Source organism: Halichoerus grypus, chromosome 11 (assembly GCF_964656455.1).
Source record: "Halichoerus grypus chromosome 11, mHalGry1.hap1.1, whole genome shotgun sequence".
Classification (NCBI taxonomy): Eukaryota; Metazoa; Chordata; class Mammalia; order Carnivora; family Phocidae; genus Halichoerus; species Halichoerus grypus.
The window spans coordinates 73,224,586-73,238,438 of NC_135722.1; the positions used below are offsets into that span (position 1 = coordinate 73,224,586).

At 44.0% G+C, this 13,853-nt stretch overlaps 1 protein-coding gene across 5 annotated transcripts in view; it reads left to right on the forward strand.

Annotated features, from left to right (window-relative positions):
* FAT3 (FAT atypical cadherin 3) overlaps positions 1-13,853 on the forward strand; it is a 660,051-nt gene that overhangs the window by 522,647 nt on the left and 123,551 nt on the right. For 3 of the 5 annotated variants that reach the window (XM_078058674.1, XM_078058677.1, XM_078058675.1), the window contains exons 5-7: positions 9,440-9,754; positions 12,197-12,407; positions 12,872-12,940. In XM_078058674.1, coding sequence (XP_077914800.1) covers positions 9,440-9,754; positions 12,197-12,407; positions 12,872-12,940 — 595 coding nt within the window. The remainder of the gene's footprint in view (positions 1-9,439; positions 9,755-12,196; positions 12,408-12,871; positions 12,941-13,853) is intronic. The other 2 variants (XM_078058676.1, XM_078058678.1) reach the window with 1 other exon arrangement.

Consider the following 13,853-nt stretch of genomic DNA (forward strand, 5'->3'; position numbering starts at 1 on the left):
GAAACTAAAAGAGCAGGGACACGAGTCTTCTACAGTCCAGAGAATATGTCCCTCAACTGTACCTAGGAGACAGCAGCACGGGCTGGGTAAGGCAGGATGGTGAGTGACTGGAACACCTACCCATCTCCAGATGGTTTCTTAATGCCAACTGATAGGTCAAATCAGAGAAATCACATGTAATAAAACCAAGGGCAGGTGGTTTAAAGCTGACTTTTTATTTCTTTCCCTCCATGGAAAATATGGGTGATAGTACAGGTTAATTTTAGCTCAATGATTTTACCTTTCAGAAGGTTTATCTTTAAGAGCTGTTCCTCCTTCGAGACCTACCCTTTAATTTAGTGTTTGTACATAGTTTTCTTTCCAGAAATGGCAGGAAGCACTTGTCTTCCCAGCAGTGCAGTCATCTGAGCCCACGAGCAGACAGGTCTGAATTCCAGCCCCCACGTTAATATCAGCCCCAGAGTATACTTGGAGAAGGTCATTTCTCCCTGTTTCTCTATTTGTGGGGAGGAGATAAAGTTGTTTTCAACTTCTTGGCTATCTTGAGAGGATTCAGTTTTTAATGTTTGTGAAACATTTTTGAAGATAAAAAGTAAACAGAGCATCTACTCTGAACACATTTCTTCTTTTTTAAGCGTGCAGCATTCTGAAAAATACCAAAATTAAAACCTCCACAATATTGAAATCACACAGCTGAGAAGTTATGAACACGAGGCGTCATTTGAAGCTCAAAAGGCAGCTTGGAATTCTGGAGCCAATGTCTTGGAAAGATTAAGGTTATTGCCAGTAATATGATGTTGGTCTAAGAAGCTCATCTGTCTAGACCTGTTTCCTCATCTGTAAAGCAGGGGGAATGAACCAGAATGATGTCTAAATTCCCACTTACTCGTGAGTTCTCTTAATGTCTAGTGACTCTGTGCTTTGCTGAGTCTAAGGGTAGAGAAAGGCAGTTTTCCTTTACTCTGAGGTTCTTCAGTGCGTATGAGAATGTCATAGAGAAAAATAAATACCCAATAGTGGGTGCCCTTCATCTGTTTGCCTACCCGTGCAGTGACCAAGAATAGAGACAAAGGGTAAGAGCATTGCTATCCACAACTGGGCTTGTGAGAAAAAGAGTGAAAATAGATAGGTATCTTCACTTGAATTAATTGTCAACATCCATAGCATCTATAATCCTACACATGAAGAGTGTCCTATGCATGGAGATTTCAATATTGCAGAGTTTTTAATTTTGGTATTGTTCAGAATGCTTTGGATCCAGTAACCTCCCTAGGCATATTGTTTAAAATGTAATCAGAGCCTAGACAAGGGTAACATTATTAGTGATTGATTACAGGCTTCATAACCTTTGTCCCATTATGGTGCACACAGAAGACGATAATATTTGTACAGTACTGTCAGGTAAAGAGAAAGGCTAACCCCAGCCAGAGATGACCAGCCCTGGGGGTCCAGCTATATGAGGTCACACTCATCTACCCAAGAGTTAGGAGGTTCAATCTCACAGCATATCTGAAACCTACTTGTCACCTATGGTTGGAAGCTCTGCCTTAGTTTAAAAGGCTTTATCTTTAGAATTCTTCCTCACACAAATCTATTAGCTAGTTCCTGAGACTTTTGATAATGAGATGGAGGAGGGAAACATAAATCTCCTTTGAGCTTTGTCTTCTGCCTTAGAAGAGCTTCAGGTGCAAAAATAGCTCCTAGAGATCAGGAGACTCAGAATAAGGCCACCAAGTACTCGAGAAGAAGAAGGGACATTGCCAGGACAGGGAGAAAGTACGTGGCAGCCATGTGTGAATACAGAGATACATGGTATTTGAGGTGTGATCAGCCTAGACTGTGACTGATGGACTGGTAGTAAAAGCACTCCATCTCGGAAGTGCTGAGGCCATTGAAATGGTACGTTTGAATGGTGTTCAGAGGAAGGAGAATGTGGCCACACCCACGAGTTGGGGCACAAGTTGGGGCAAGCATTTAGGGGACCGGCAGCAGAGGGTCGTGACTGGGGACACGGACCCTGGTCCAGGTGGACTCCACTGTACTTCACCTTTCCCTGCCTGTTTCTTTTTTTTTTTTTTTTAACAATGACTTTTTTTTTTTTTTTAAAGATTTTATGTATTTATTTGACAGAGACACAGCGAGAGAGGGATCACAAGCAGGGGGAGAGGGAGAGGGAGAAGCAGGCTTCCCGCCGAGCAGGGAGCCCGATGCAGGGCTCGATCCCAGGACCCTGGAACCATGACCTGAGCCGAAGGCAGACGCTTAACGACTGAGCCACCCAGGCGCCCCTTTCCCTGCCTGTTTCTAACCTGTAGTAAGGGGATCATCCCCCCTCCTTCCTTCTCCCAGGACTGATGTGAGGAAAAAGGGGTTAGTTATCTGTTAAGTACTTGGAAGAGTGCCTGCACAGAGTTAAAATCACTGAGCGCCCGATAAATAAGAGATAACAGGAAAGCTGAAGCCCTCCCCCCCGCCGCCCCACCTCTCAGCTCCTTTATCACAGAAGAGGGGAGAGCAGATTTTGAGCGGGAACTGACGACCTAGAAGTGTAAGAAAATAGCAGGAGATAGAGTTGCGCTAAAGAAGGTTGGGTCTCAAGTCAGAGAGCTGAAAGAAGTCGCAGCTGCCGCCCAAGTCCTGGTGGCAGTTTTTCAGCAATTGAGGAGAACAGGAAAGGTGCCAAAAGACTGGAGCCCAATTTTTCAAAGATGGTCCCAATTTTCAAAGGAGGGAAAAGCTTGATTCTAGAAGCACCGCTCTGAGCTCGATGTTGATCCGGAGCCACGTTTGGGGAGGGAGTTTGAAACAGATGGTTAACAGATGCTTCTACATAGGCTGTGCAGGGTGGGGAAAAGAGCATGAGCTGTGACGCCAAATTGACTTGGGTGTGAACCTGTGTTTTGTCACTTACTGGCTGAGTGGCCTTGCAAAAATTCCTTCCTTAACTACTGAGCCCCACTGTCTGTCTCTCTAGCTGTAGAATCGAAGTGGCAATGTCTACCAGGTTCCTGTGAAAAATAGTGACAATGTAAATCACCATGCAAAGGACCAAGCAAAGCAGGCGTGCAGTAAGTGAGGTCAGCTGATTTTTTATGTAGAGAGCCAAATAGTAAGTATTTTAGGCTTTTGACCCATATGGTCTCTACCTCCACCACTCCACTCTGTCTTTATAACGGGAGAGCAGCTCTAGGTAATATGTTAATGAGTGGGCGTGGCTTCATCTCAAGCGGCCAGGTTTGGCCCATGGGCTATAGTTTTTTTTTTTTTAAGATTTTATTTATTTATTTGAGAGAGAGAATGAGATAGAGAGGGAGAGAGCATGAGAGTGGGGAGGGTCAGAGGGAGAAGCAGACTCCCTGCTGAGCAGGGAGCCCGATGCGGGACTCGATCCTGGGACTCCAGGATCCTGACCTGAGTCGAACGCAGTTGCTTAACCAACTGAGCCACCCAGGCGCCCCCATGGGCTATAGTTTGCCAATCCCTGGTTTAGAACCAAACTGCCAGGGTTAAAACAAGCTCTTCCACTTAGGAGCACTGTGACCTAGGACAAGTTCTTAAATTCAATTTCTTTATCAAATAGGTGCAATCATAGTGCCTATCTCATGAGACTGTTTTAACAATTAAAGGAATTAAAGGAAATAATGAAAGGAACCCAGCCACCATGCTGCAAGGAAGCATAGGTTCAGCCCCAGCGATGGTCCCAGCCAGTGGCTACTACCAACCGACAGACATGTCCAGTGACTGCAGACCCAGCTCCCTGGGACTGCAATTGCATGAGAGACCCCAAGTAAGAACTTTCCCCATTCAGCCTCTGAAGCTGGGAGAGATAATAAAAGCATTATGGGTTATTTAAGCCACTTAGTTTTGGGTTACACAGCAGTAGATAACTGAGACAAGGTGCAAGAGAAATTTGACTTTTTCTGTATAGTTACAAAAAGTAAAACCAGTCTCTGGGAAGCGACAGGCAGTCTGAGCTAATGACAGGCAGGTAGATGCAGGTGCAGTATTAAAAAGAGCGTTGAGAACATCGAACCCGTCAACCACTGGGCTGCTTCCTAAGGCAGTGAGTGTGTCTTACTGAAAGTATCTAAACTGAGGCGAAATGGATTGCAAGTCAGGAATATTACAGAAGATTTGGGGCATGGGGGAAGGGTGAATTTAGTATGAATCCAGATTTTTTTGGGGTGGTTTGTTGGTTGGTGTATCACCTAATTTGCTTCGAAAAGAGTTTTGTAACTACAGGCACTTGAATATTTCATTTATTTAACAGGTATTTGTTGAATGCTTACTGCATCTGCTGTCGTAGGTTCCAGGAATACATTGGTGAACAAAATAGACGAAAGCCGATGCTCTATGGAGCTCATATTCTAAAGAGGAAGACAGGCAATAAATAAGATTATGAGTTAAATATATGTCTGATAATGGTAAAATGTCAAGGATAAATATAAAGTATAGGAAGGGGGATATGTAATCCCTGAAGAGAGGTTTACAACGCTAAGTGTAATGGCCTGGAAATAGCCATCTACGATGAATTAATGGTTAAGGAGAATGCCAGAATTGAACTCTCCATTCTAGAAATATTTAATATATTTTCAGATACTCTCAATAATCCGTGGGGACAAGGCCGTGGACAAGACACAAGGTCTCCACTCTCAGGCAGCTTCCATTCTTCTATTCTACTACAGGGAAAGAGACCACAAATATAAATACATCAGAAAATTTCAGTGAGTAAGAAGTGTGGCCTCCACCAGCTGCCATAACTCCAGAATTCTCCATGCCCATCCATTTTTGGTCTTATAAAGCTTTTGCATCTTCCAGGGATAGACGTATAAACATGTTCCTCTTTGTTGTTTTATCGTTATAATCCACTGGGTCGTGTTGATTTCCTCTGGTTCTGCCCGATAGTCACAGACCCCAAGGACACCATGGAAAAATGAAATGGGCTCTACTGTATTTTCAGTGGTTGTGGTTCTAGTTGTGGTTCCTTTTGTCAGGCGCTAGCCATAAGCACCTAAAGAAATGAATCTTTCAGGCTTTGATTAATTGCCGAACCACTGATTATTGATCATTGATGACAGAAAATCCAGGTTAGGATGGCTCGGTATTCCCTTGTCACATTGTGGTGGGACAAGAAGGGATAGTTTCTAAACAACAGCTAGTTCATCGTTAATGAGAAATGATGCGGAGGAGGAGATGGTAGGGATTCATCTCAGTTAGTTTTGCTTCGATCCCCAGCGCTGCTCCTTTTCCATAGAGACTAATTTCAGCTGGTGGGTTGAGGCCTAAGGCAACATGAAGAATGAAGTCTAAAAATCTGATGGAATCATTAATGATTGATATTCCAGGTACAAACATAGCTGAACACATGAGTGGGTCTAGAGAAATAAAAATGGAAATGAAGACTCTGAGGTCAGAAATGACGTAGTTCAGTTCAGCAAGCATTTATTGAGAGTACAGGAGGTTCCAGCGAAGATGAAAAAGTCAAGATCCCTGCCTCTGAGTAGCTCACAGCCTGTTGAAAGAGCCAAACACATGAATAGATTACTTCAGTAGATTGTAGATAAGTGTCCGCAATGGCCAGCACAGTTTGGGAAGTGGCTAGAAATCATTATGAGTAATCATGGGATTGGTAATGTTCTCCATGATGTCAGGGGGGTATGAACCCCATAGTTCAGGGTTAAAGTTGTACTAGCTCTGTCTAACCCCCATTCATAGATTCATAAAGCAAGAAGCACTTAGGGATTGTATGTTATCAGTCTCTTAATTTCTTATAGATGAAGAAACAGATTCTTCAGTGTCTGAATGTTCCCTCCACTTATTATCATAGGGAAGAATTTTGGGTAAATTAAGTCTTAATTTCATTTAACAACATTTATTTGACACTTAGGGCTGTACCGGGTACCAGACATAACAATGAGTAAGAGACAATCCCTGATTTGGGTTGTTCTGGAAAGTTTGATTGGAGACCAACAAGCATAGACACTGAAAAATGCAGATGATAATTAGTGTCCTGGAGTTATGCACACAGTGGAGGGGGAACGTGGTGAGGGCGCCTCCATCTGCCTGCAGGAGGCAGGATTGACTTTCGAGAAGGAGTGTTTGAATTGAAGCTTCTAGAATGAGTCAGGTGTATTTCCAAGAGAAGGCATTCCATGGAGACAAACAGCTGTACAGTGGAATGAGGGTGTAAGAACATAACATACTCAGAACCTCCCAGGCTCACAGTGTAACTGGGCATGGAGGCTGGAAAGGGGTGGATAAGGCGCAGTGATAAATAAGTCTGGCCAGATCCTTGTCCTCAAGGAGCCCTGGAAGGGTGTTATACAAGGTCAGTGACATGATCCAATTTTTAAGGAAGAAATAACTTTACAACAAAGATGAAGGTTGGAGGCAGGGAGACCAGGAGGCTACCGTAGCAATCCAAACAAGATGCAGAGGAGGCCTGTCCTGGGGCAGTGTGACTAGAGAAGGTGCACCTGCTGGCCTCCGAGTTTGGTTGGATGTAGATAGTGAGAACAGGGGCTCTAGGTAGATGCCCAGGGTTCTGGGACAGACCAGTGTGGCAGTAGGTGGGGGTGTCCTTCATAGAGAATCAAAACAGGAGAAGGGGGAGGTTTGAAGGTAATGTTTTCCAGTCTGTGACATGAGAGGTCCAGAGAATAGATTCCTGGTACATAGTTGGACATACTGGTTTGGTATGGAGAGCGAGCTTCGGGCACGAGAGTACACGTTGGGGAATGATCAGCTGTAGGTGGTATTGGAAACCATGGATAAGATGGAGGAGTCACAGGCCAGAAGGCAGGAAAGGCAGCTGGGGGCTCTGTTGTAAAAAGGGCCTCTAATGGTCTGAGCAGGTTTTATAAGGTAAGACTGCTTTGGCTCAAGAGGTTGCCCAAGTAAGACCTGTGTCAGAGGCTAATTCAGTAAATAAGCATTTGTGGTGCGTGCTCTACCTGCGTAGCTTGACACAGGAGTGAGAGCAGCGAACAGACCAGGCAAAGTCTGTTTTTGCCCTTACACAGCTTATCAGCTCAGATGAAGAGTCATGTATTTAGTTACTTTCCACAAGAGTAAGTGCTACAAAAGAAAAGTATCGGGTAATGTAAAGCGTGTGCTACAGGAGGGGCATGAGGTGTGGGGGCTGGCGCTTGGTCTGTGGGCTCAGAGAAGGCACCCCTGAAGAAAAGACATTTCAGCTGGAGCTCAAGGATGAGGAGGCAAGACCCAGGGGAAGGGATGGGGAGAGCCCTCCAGGGAGAGAGGGCAGGGTGTGCAAAAGCCCTGGAGGGAAGAGTTGTTGCTCACTCTCGAGGACCCAAGGATGCCTATGTAGCCTGAGAGAGCAAGACCAAGCTGGGTGCTTGAGGTGAGGTGGGGCCAGGAGGGACCCAGCTCCCCATAGCACACCTGGGAGTGGCTGTGCGACTGCCACCTTTCCCTGCGAAGCAGACACCTGAAGGACCTGGGTGTGTAAATCCAGCTCTACTCCAAAAGAAAGCATTTTTTAAAAAATATTTAATTTTTTATTTGAGAGAGAGAGTGAGAGACAGAGAGCACGAGAGGGGTGAGGGGCAGAGGGAGAAGCAGACTTGATCCAGGGCTCGATCCCGGGACCCCGAGATCATGACCCGAGCCAAAGGCAGACGCCTAACTGGCTGAGCCACCCAGGCGACCCCAAAAGAAAGCACTTTACAGCAGCAGGATCCTCGAGTGAGTGGTGAACCGCAGCCCAGAGTCCTTTCCTTGGCAGCCACGTGGCCCTGAGCAGCCCCGGGACCCCATCTCTGAGCCCACCGAGGGGCATTTATTGAGAAGAGATGAGGAGGTGATTTTTTGTGCATGGTGAAGACAGCGAGAGTTGCCTGGATTCAGAAAGAGGCTGTTCAAGGAGAAAAGAGAGGCAGGGAATAGAGCAGCCAAGAAATCAATGTGTTTTGGTCAACACAACTCACCTGGGAGTATAACATTTTACTTCGGCAGCAACAGCAGAATGTGCCTCTTCAGAGCTCAGCATGTCCGGGAAAATCTCAGGAGTCAAAATCCAGCCCTGGCACATACTGGTCCCGACGTGTTTCTTTTGTGAAACATAACAAACCAATTGGGAAAATAACTTTAGAAGGAAACTTGATTGATTTCTCAAAGAAAGCAAGGACTCCCATGAAAATTTATCTTAAGTCTATTAAAGCCATTCTCCTAGGCGGCTTGTAAGAGAAACTAAACTACATTGCATTTCCATTTTGCAAAAAGCCTTTAATTTGTTTTCCCACATTTTTGGCCTTTGTTTCCATTATTCCTGTCAGATTGCTTTATTAGGTGAAAAACTGAATGACCAGGTGTTGTAATTCACTGTTGTTTTTCTCCTATTGGTGCCGAGTATGTCTTTATGTTCCTTCTAGCCCCCAAATATATATTTTGGAGGAATAAGCTGTCTTATTCCAGGTAATGATTTAAAGATGAAATACATGTTCTTCCAGGTTTGTGGTCACACAGAACATTAAGAATTGCCAAAAACTTAATAATACCTGGCTTTAGCACTTGGTAACAAGGGGACCTCTGTGCCTCTGTTTACTCCTCTGTATAATGGGAACAAATAAGCCTCCACTTAGTGAAAAGGGTCTTTTGGAAAGTGAAGGATACAATGCATGGAAGAGTGCTTTATAAACGGTGAAACCATCCTCATGTACAAGTATTTCTATGATAGTAATTATTATCACTATGACCAAGAAGATTACCCATACTGAGTCTCCTCTTCATTTCTCTCCTCTCTCTCAGTTTTCCCAGACACTCATAAGAATAGCACCTCAGAGATGCAGGAAGAAGTGTCCATCCCCTCTCGAGTTTCCCAGAGGGGGGAGAATTATTTTGTTACTGTTAAAAATGTATTAAAACTGTCAAATGTACTTACAATGAGTCATCAAAATTCTGAAGCATATATCTCAGTTTTCCTTTTGTACAGTAATAATGTAAAACTCACAAGTTTTACAGAATGGAAAGGAAAAGAAAATGAATACTGAAAGAATTTAAATGGTGATATCATTGTCCAAGAATTAGAAGAAATGCCCATTGTTTAACATATAATAATGATTATATTGTTTTTTGTGTCTGTTGAGGGGTATACTTTATGTCCACTAAGTTTACATAAGCTAATACATTTTGTAAAGTCGATCCTCTTTTTCTCTCCCTCTCCACTCCACAGCACAACAAGAGCTCTGCTTCCCTCCTAACCTTTGCAGTGATTTCCATTACTGGATATAGGGCATTCCCTGCCTTTACAGATGAACGATGAAGAGTTATGCATTGACCATGAACTACAGGAATAAGAAAAGTTGAGATGCCCTAAGGCACAGAATAGGCCTTTTGTGGGGCAGGCAAAGGGAGGAGTGGCAAGAGAAGTTTTTCTCCATTCTGATTGCAAAATGCTTTCTCTTTCAAAACTCAGGTGACTGTGACAGATGGCGGTTCCTCTCCAAAACAGTCCACCATTTGGGTGGTGGTTCAGGTTTTGGATGAAAATGACAATAAACCCCAGTTCCCAGAGAAGGTCTACCAGATCAAGCTGCCAGAACGTGACCGAAAAAAGAGGGGAGAACCCATTTATAGGGCTTTTGCGTTTGACAGAGATGAAGGCCCCAATGCAGAAATCTCCTACAGTATTGTGGATGGGAATGATGATGGAAAGTTTTTTATTGACCCTAAAACTGGCATGGTTTCTTCCAGAAAGCAGTTTACAGCAGGAAGTTATGACATCCTAACGGTAAGATTTTTCTGAACCTCATTAACATTCATGGGGGTGGTGGTGGAAGTTACTTTCTTACTCATGTATATTCATTTGCGTAATATATCTTTAGAGTAATAAGTACAGCCACACAGCTGTGGAAGGCTACTTTCTGCTTCAGTGATATTTTTAAATAATGAGACCATTTCCTTTGGTTGTGTCCTATCAGCAAACCTCCTCTGTTCCCAGTACACGGCCTGTTCCATCACATACTCAACCACACTTTCTGCAGCCTTAAGAAAGGTATATTCATTTCGAGGTACTCAGCATAGATGAAAACTGAAGGTAGGAGAATACCAGAGTGACATATTACACCCACCACCCAATATATCATTCACTATTTCCCCAAGACTTCCCAAAGAAAACAACTCTTGTAATTGTTGACAGTGTGATAACACAATCCCAAAGAAAACAACTCTTGTAATTGTTGACAGTGTGATAAGACAGCTGTGAAAATTGAGACACAAATCTCAACTATGCTTATTCTGCATAAGCTGCAAAAGTGAAAAAACTTAAGTAAAAAATGACTACATTTTTCATTGTTAGAGAATTAAAAGAAAAAAAAATGAGCACTATCTCAAATAGAGACTTAAAATTCCCATACCTAAGGTGCCGTCTGCTCCCACCATCCCCAACCACTTTAGAAAGGTAGCACCTATGCCAGAAAGGGGATTGGTCATCCTTACAAGTGATGGGCATTTGCCAGGGTCCCAACAACTGTCAAGAGTCAGCTCCATCTGCTGTCCTTCTCTTAGTTTGCAACCTTCTCTGCTGTATACAGTCAGTCCTGTATTATTTTAAAGGATGGTCTGAGTCCCTTGATTTGTCTTTTCATTCTTATGGTCTGGACTTGGGCTTCTTTCCCTACTCAATAACATATCCAGAACAGTGGGCAGAGAAAAGAAGATAATAAAAAACTGGCCCTTTTTCTGCCATTAGCAGCTCTGATGTAATATGTGCTACTATAGTTGTGTGACAATGGGAGTCTTTGAGGACTGGATGGACAGACTATAGTGGATATTGTTTGTGCTCCACCCAGATCCCCTTTACCAGGCTGATGCAGCTATGCCCCAACAACTATGAGTGTTGGCTGCTAAGAGCTCACATCTGCCCCCTTCTGGAGAGAATCATCCTTGGCTGAACTTCTTGACCCGGGAGGTTCCACACTCCCACCCCAGGCCAGCAGCCCATAGCCGACGACTAATTGACACAAAAGGCCAACCCCTTGCCTCTAGGTGGATCCAACCCAGCAGTGCAATTGAGGATTCAGAACCACCCCCCCATTGGATCAGGCTGAGATTAAACTTCAGCTGAGACCACACCCTTGCTTACTATCTTTCTCCTGTTCATCCTGCTTCATTCAGTCCCTTTCTCCTGAGAATACTTACCCCACCCCCAAAATGATTTGTACTCAAATCCCTGTCTCAGACTCTGCTCCTAGGAAACCTGACCTAAGACATGTATCTTCAAGGGTCTTCCATCTCACAGGAATTTTCTGGAGCAAAGTGGTCATTCATGATCACATAGCATTTGGGTGCTGTGAGTTGTCACTGTTTTTAAAGGCTATAACAATTAGCCTTGCACCTATACATGTTATTTTTAAGATGTGGTATTTTAAAAATCCTTTTTTTTAATTGATTTTTGAAATTTTTCTGTCCGTGGTTTTTGCTTGTTGAACTTGAACCATCATTGAAGTCCAGGACAACATAGCAGTTCACCCTGCACAGCTGAGTGAGGAAACATGCTTTCTTCAGTTCTTAAATAAGACCATAGAGGAGAGTCATTAGTACCCTCCTCCCTATCCTGCTGTCACCAGGAGCCCACGCTTTCACCAAGAGAGTTCTTTGCCCCTTCAGAGTTGGCATAACTGAGGGGCTTCTGAGGCAGTTCGAGCAAGGCTACTGCCTTTCCCACACCTATCCCATCACCTTCCTGGGATTCTGAGTGAACACAGTGCTTTCCCCAGAATAAAGCAGAAGGAAGGAGCTGCACAACATGACCACACACATGCTCTCATCATTCACACTTAAGGATTCACAGTGTACTTTATTCCCTTTAAGCATCACCACTAGAGGTACAAGGAATCAAATTAGCTATTCCTATTTATGTAGCTATCAGTCATGCCCATAAAACACTAAAAATGGGTAAGTGCATCTTTTGTTTTTCAAGTTTTCCACATCTGTAAAGTTGGTGGTGGTTCAGATCACCTTCCAGTGAATGCTATATGGGACCCCCCACATGACTCAGTTGTGTCCCCCGATTCCTGAGTACATTCTACCCAGATCTCCACTCTCCCTTCCCTTGGCTGGCACTGTGATGAGGATGGATCCTTGGGCCAACAACGGATGAGTGACAGACCCAAATTTCCACAGGGATCTGAGCTCTAAGACTTCTTTCTATGTTCTCTCCATGTGTGAGTAGATAAAGGCAGTGGACAATGGGCGCCCACAGAAATCCTCCACGGCCCGCCTCCACATTGAATGGATTAAGAAACCACCCCCCTCACCTATACCGCTGACTTTTGATGAGCCGTTTTATAACTTCACAGTCATGGAAAGCGATAGAGTCACCGAGATTGTGGGGGTGGTGTCTGTGCAACCAGCCAACACCCCTCTGTGGTTTGACATAGTTGGTAAGTTTGAGTCCTCCAGAGCAGTACTGGGCAATGTAATCATTGACTGGAATAACTAGCAAAAAAATAAATAAATACAAAATACAAAAAAAGAAAATACAAAAAATACCAAAAAAATAAAAATTAAAAAACAACCCACTAACGATTAGTGCTAAGATGAAAAGATGTATAGTGCTGGAATGCAAAAGAGCCAGTAAAATGAATAATCGACCTGTGCTTTCGTTCCAACTCTGTAGCTAAGCTGAACAGAAAGTGCTCTCTGGCTGGATTTTCCATAGTATGTTATTTACTGCAATCTTAATGTCTTTCTGTGTGTCATTTAAATTCTATTGTCACACTTGGCTAATCTCATTTCTAAATGTATTGATGGTACTAGACTTGCTGTCCTTCATTTCTCTCTTTTTCTTCACCTTTTTTCTGCATTCTGTTCTTTTTTTTTCTGCTCCCGACTGCCCTGCTTCAAGGTGGCAAGCATGCTCGAGAGATGTTCTATATTCTACAGACAGCTTGTGGGCAGAACTGTTCAACAGAAGGTACCCTTAGTGCAAACACATTTGCTAAAATACAGCTATCCAATCTGCCTTTTACGGGTTTTTTTTTTTTTAAGCAAATTAAATTACATCTTTCATAACTGCCTGTGACAGGCTCAAGTGCAGCCCACAGATTTCATACAATGCCTCTAACAACTATTGCATTACTCGAATCCACTGACTCCTTTGTTTGAAGTTTGATGGGGTTTGGATTTGGGGGAGGGGTTGTTTTGATTTACTTAATTTTTTTTTTTCTCTGCTTTTGAGGTATATGGGCTTTTGGTTGTTCTGTTTTTATCATTCTGTAGGTTGGGTTATGTGACGGGGCCTTTTCCAATTGAGAAATAAATTAAAATTTATCCCAACACCTCTATTTTGCAGCAGTAGTGCCATTCATAGACCAGAAAGCTCCACCAAGAGGGTCCCTGGCTGCCTTCCACAAAAGGAAAGGCAGGAAATGGAACCTAGATATATAGCCAGTGAGAGCTTTCTACAAGAACGGAATAGAGAAAGCAGATGGAAGCATGCAGGACAGACCTTGGGAGCCAACCTTTACATTCCTTGAAAGCAAGCAAGCAAGCATGGCAGGCTGCAAAAGGAGAGGGCAAAACAGCACCCCTGCCCCCCCCCCACACACACAGGCAGGGAGAGGTGGGGCAGGGCAAGTAAGTGCTGACGACCAGGAAACAAAACAGGCTGTAGCTCAGAGAGGAGAGCGGGGAGAGTGTGCCAGCCCCCGGACCTGACACTGGGTTGAGCTGGAGCTGACTTCCCACCGCTCTTTGTGGGAGGCCGGGAATCCAGAGACCTGGTCTGCAGGAATCATTTCCTACCATATGTCCCTGCCTGGATCGGATGGGCAAGAACCCACCCCTCTTCCCAGGAATGGCTGGATCTGGAGAAAGCATTTAGAACA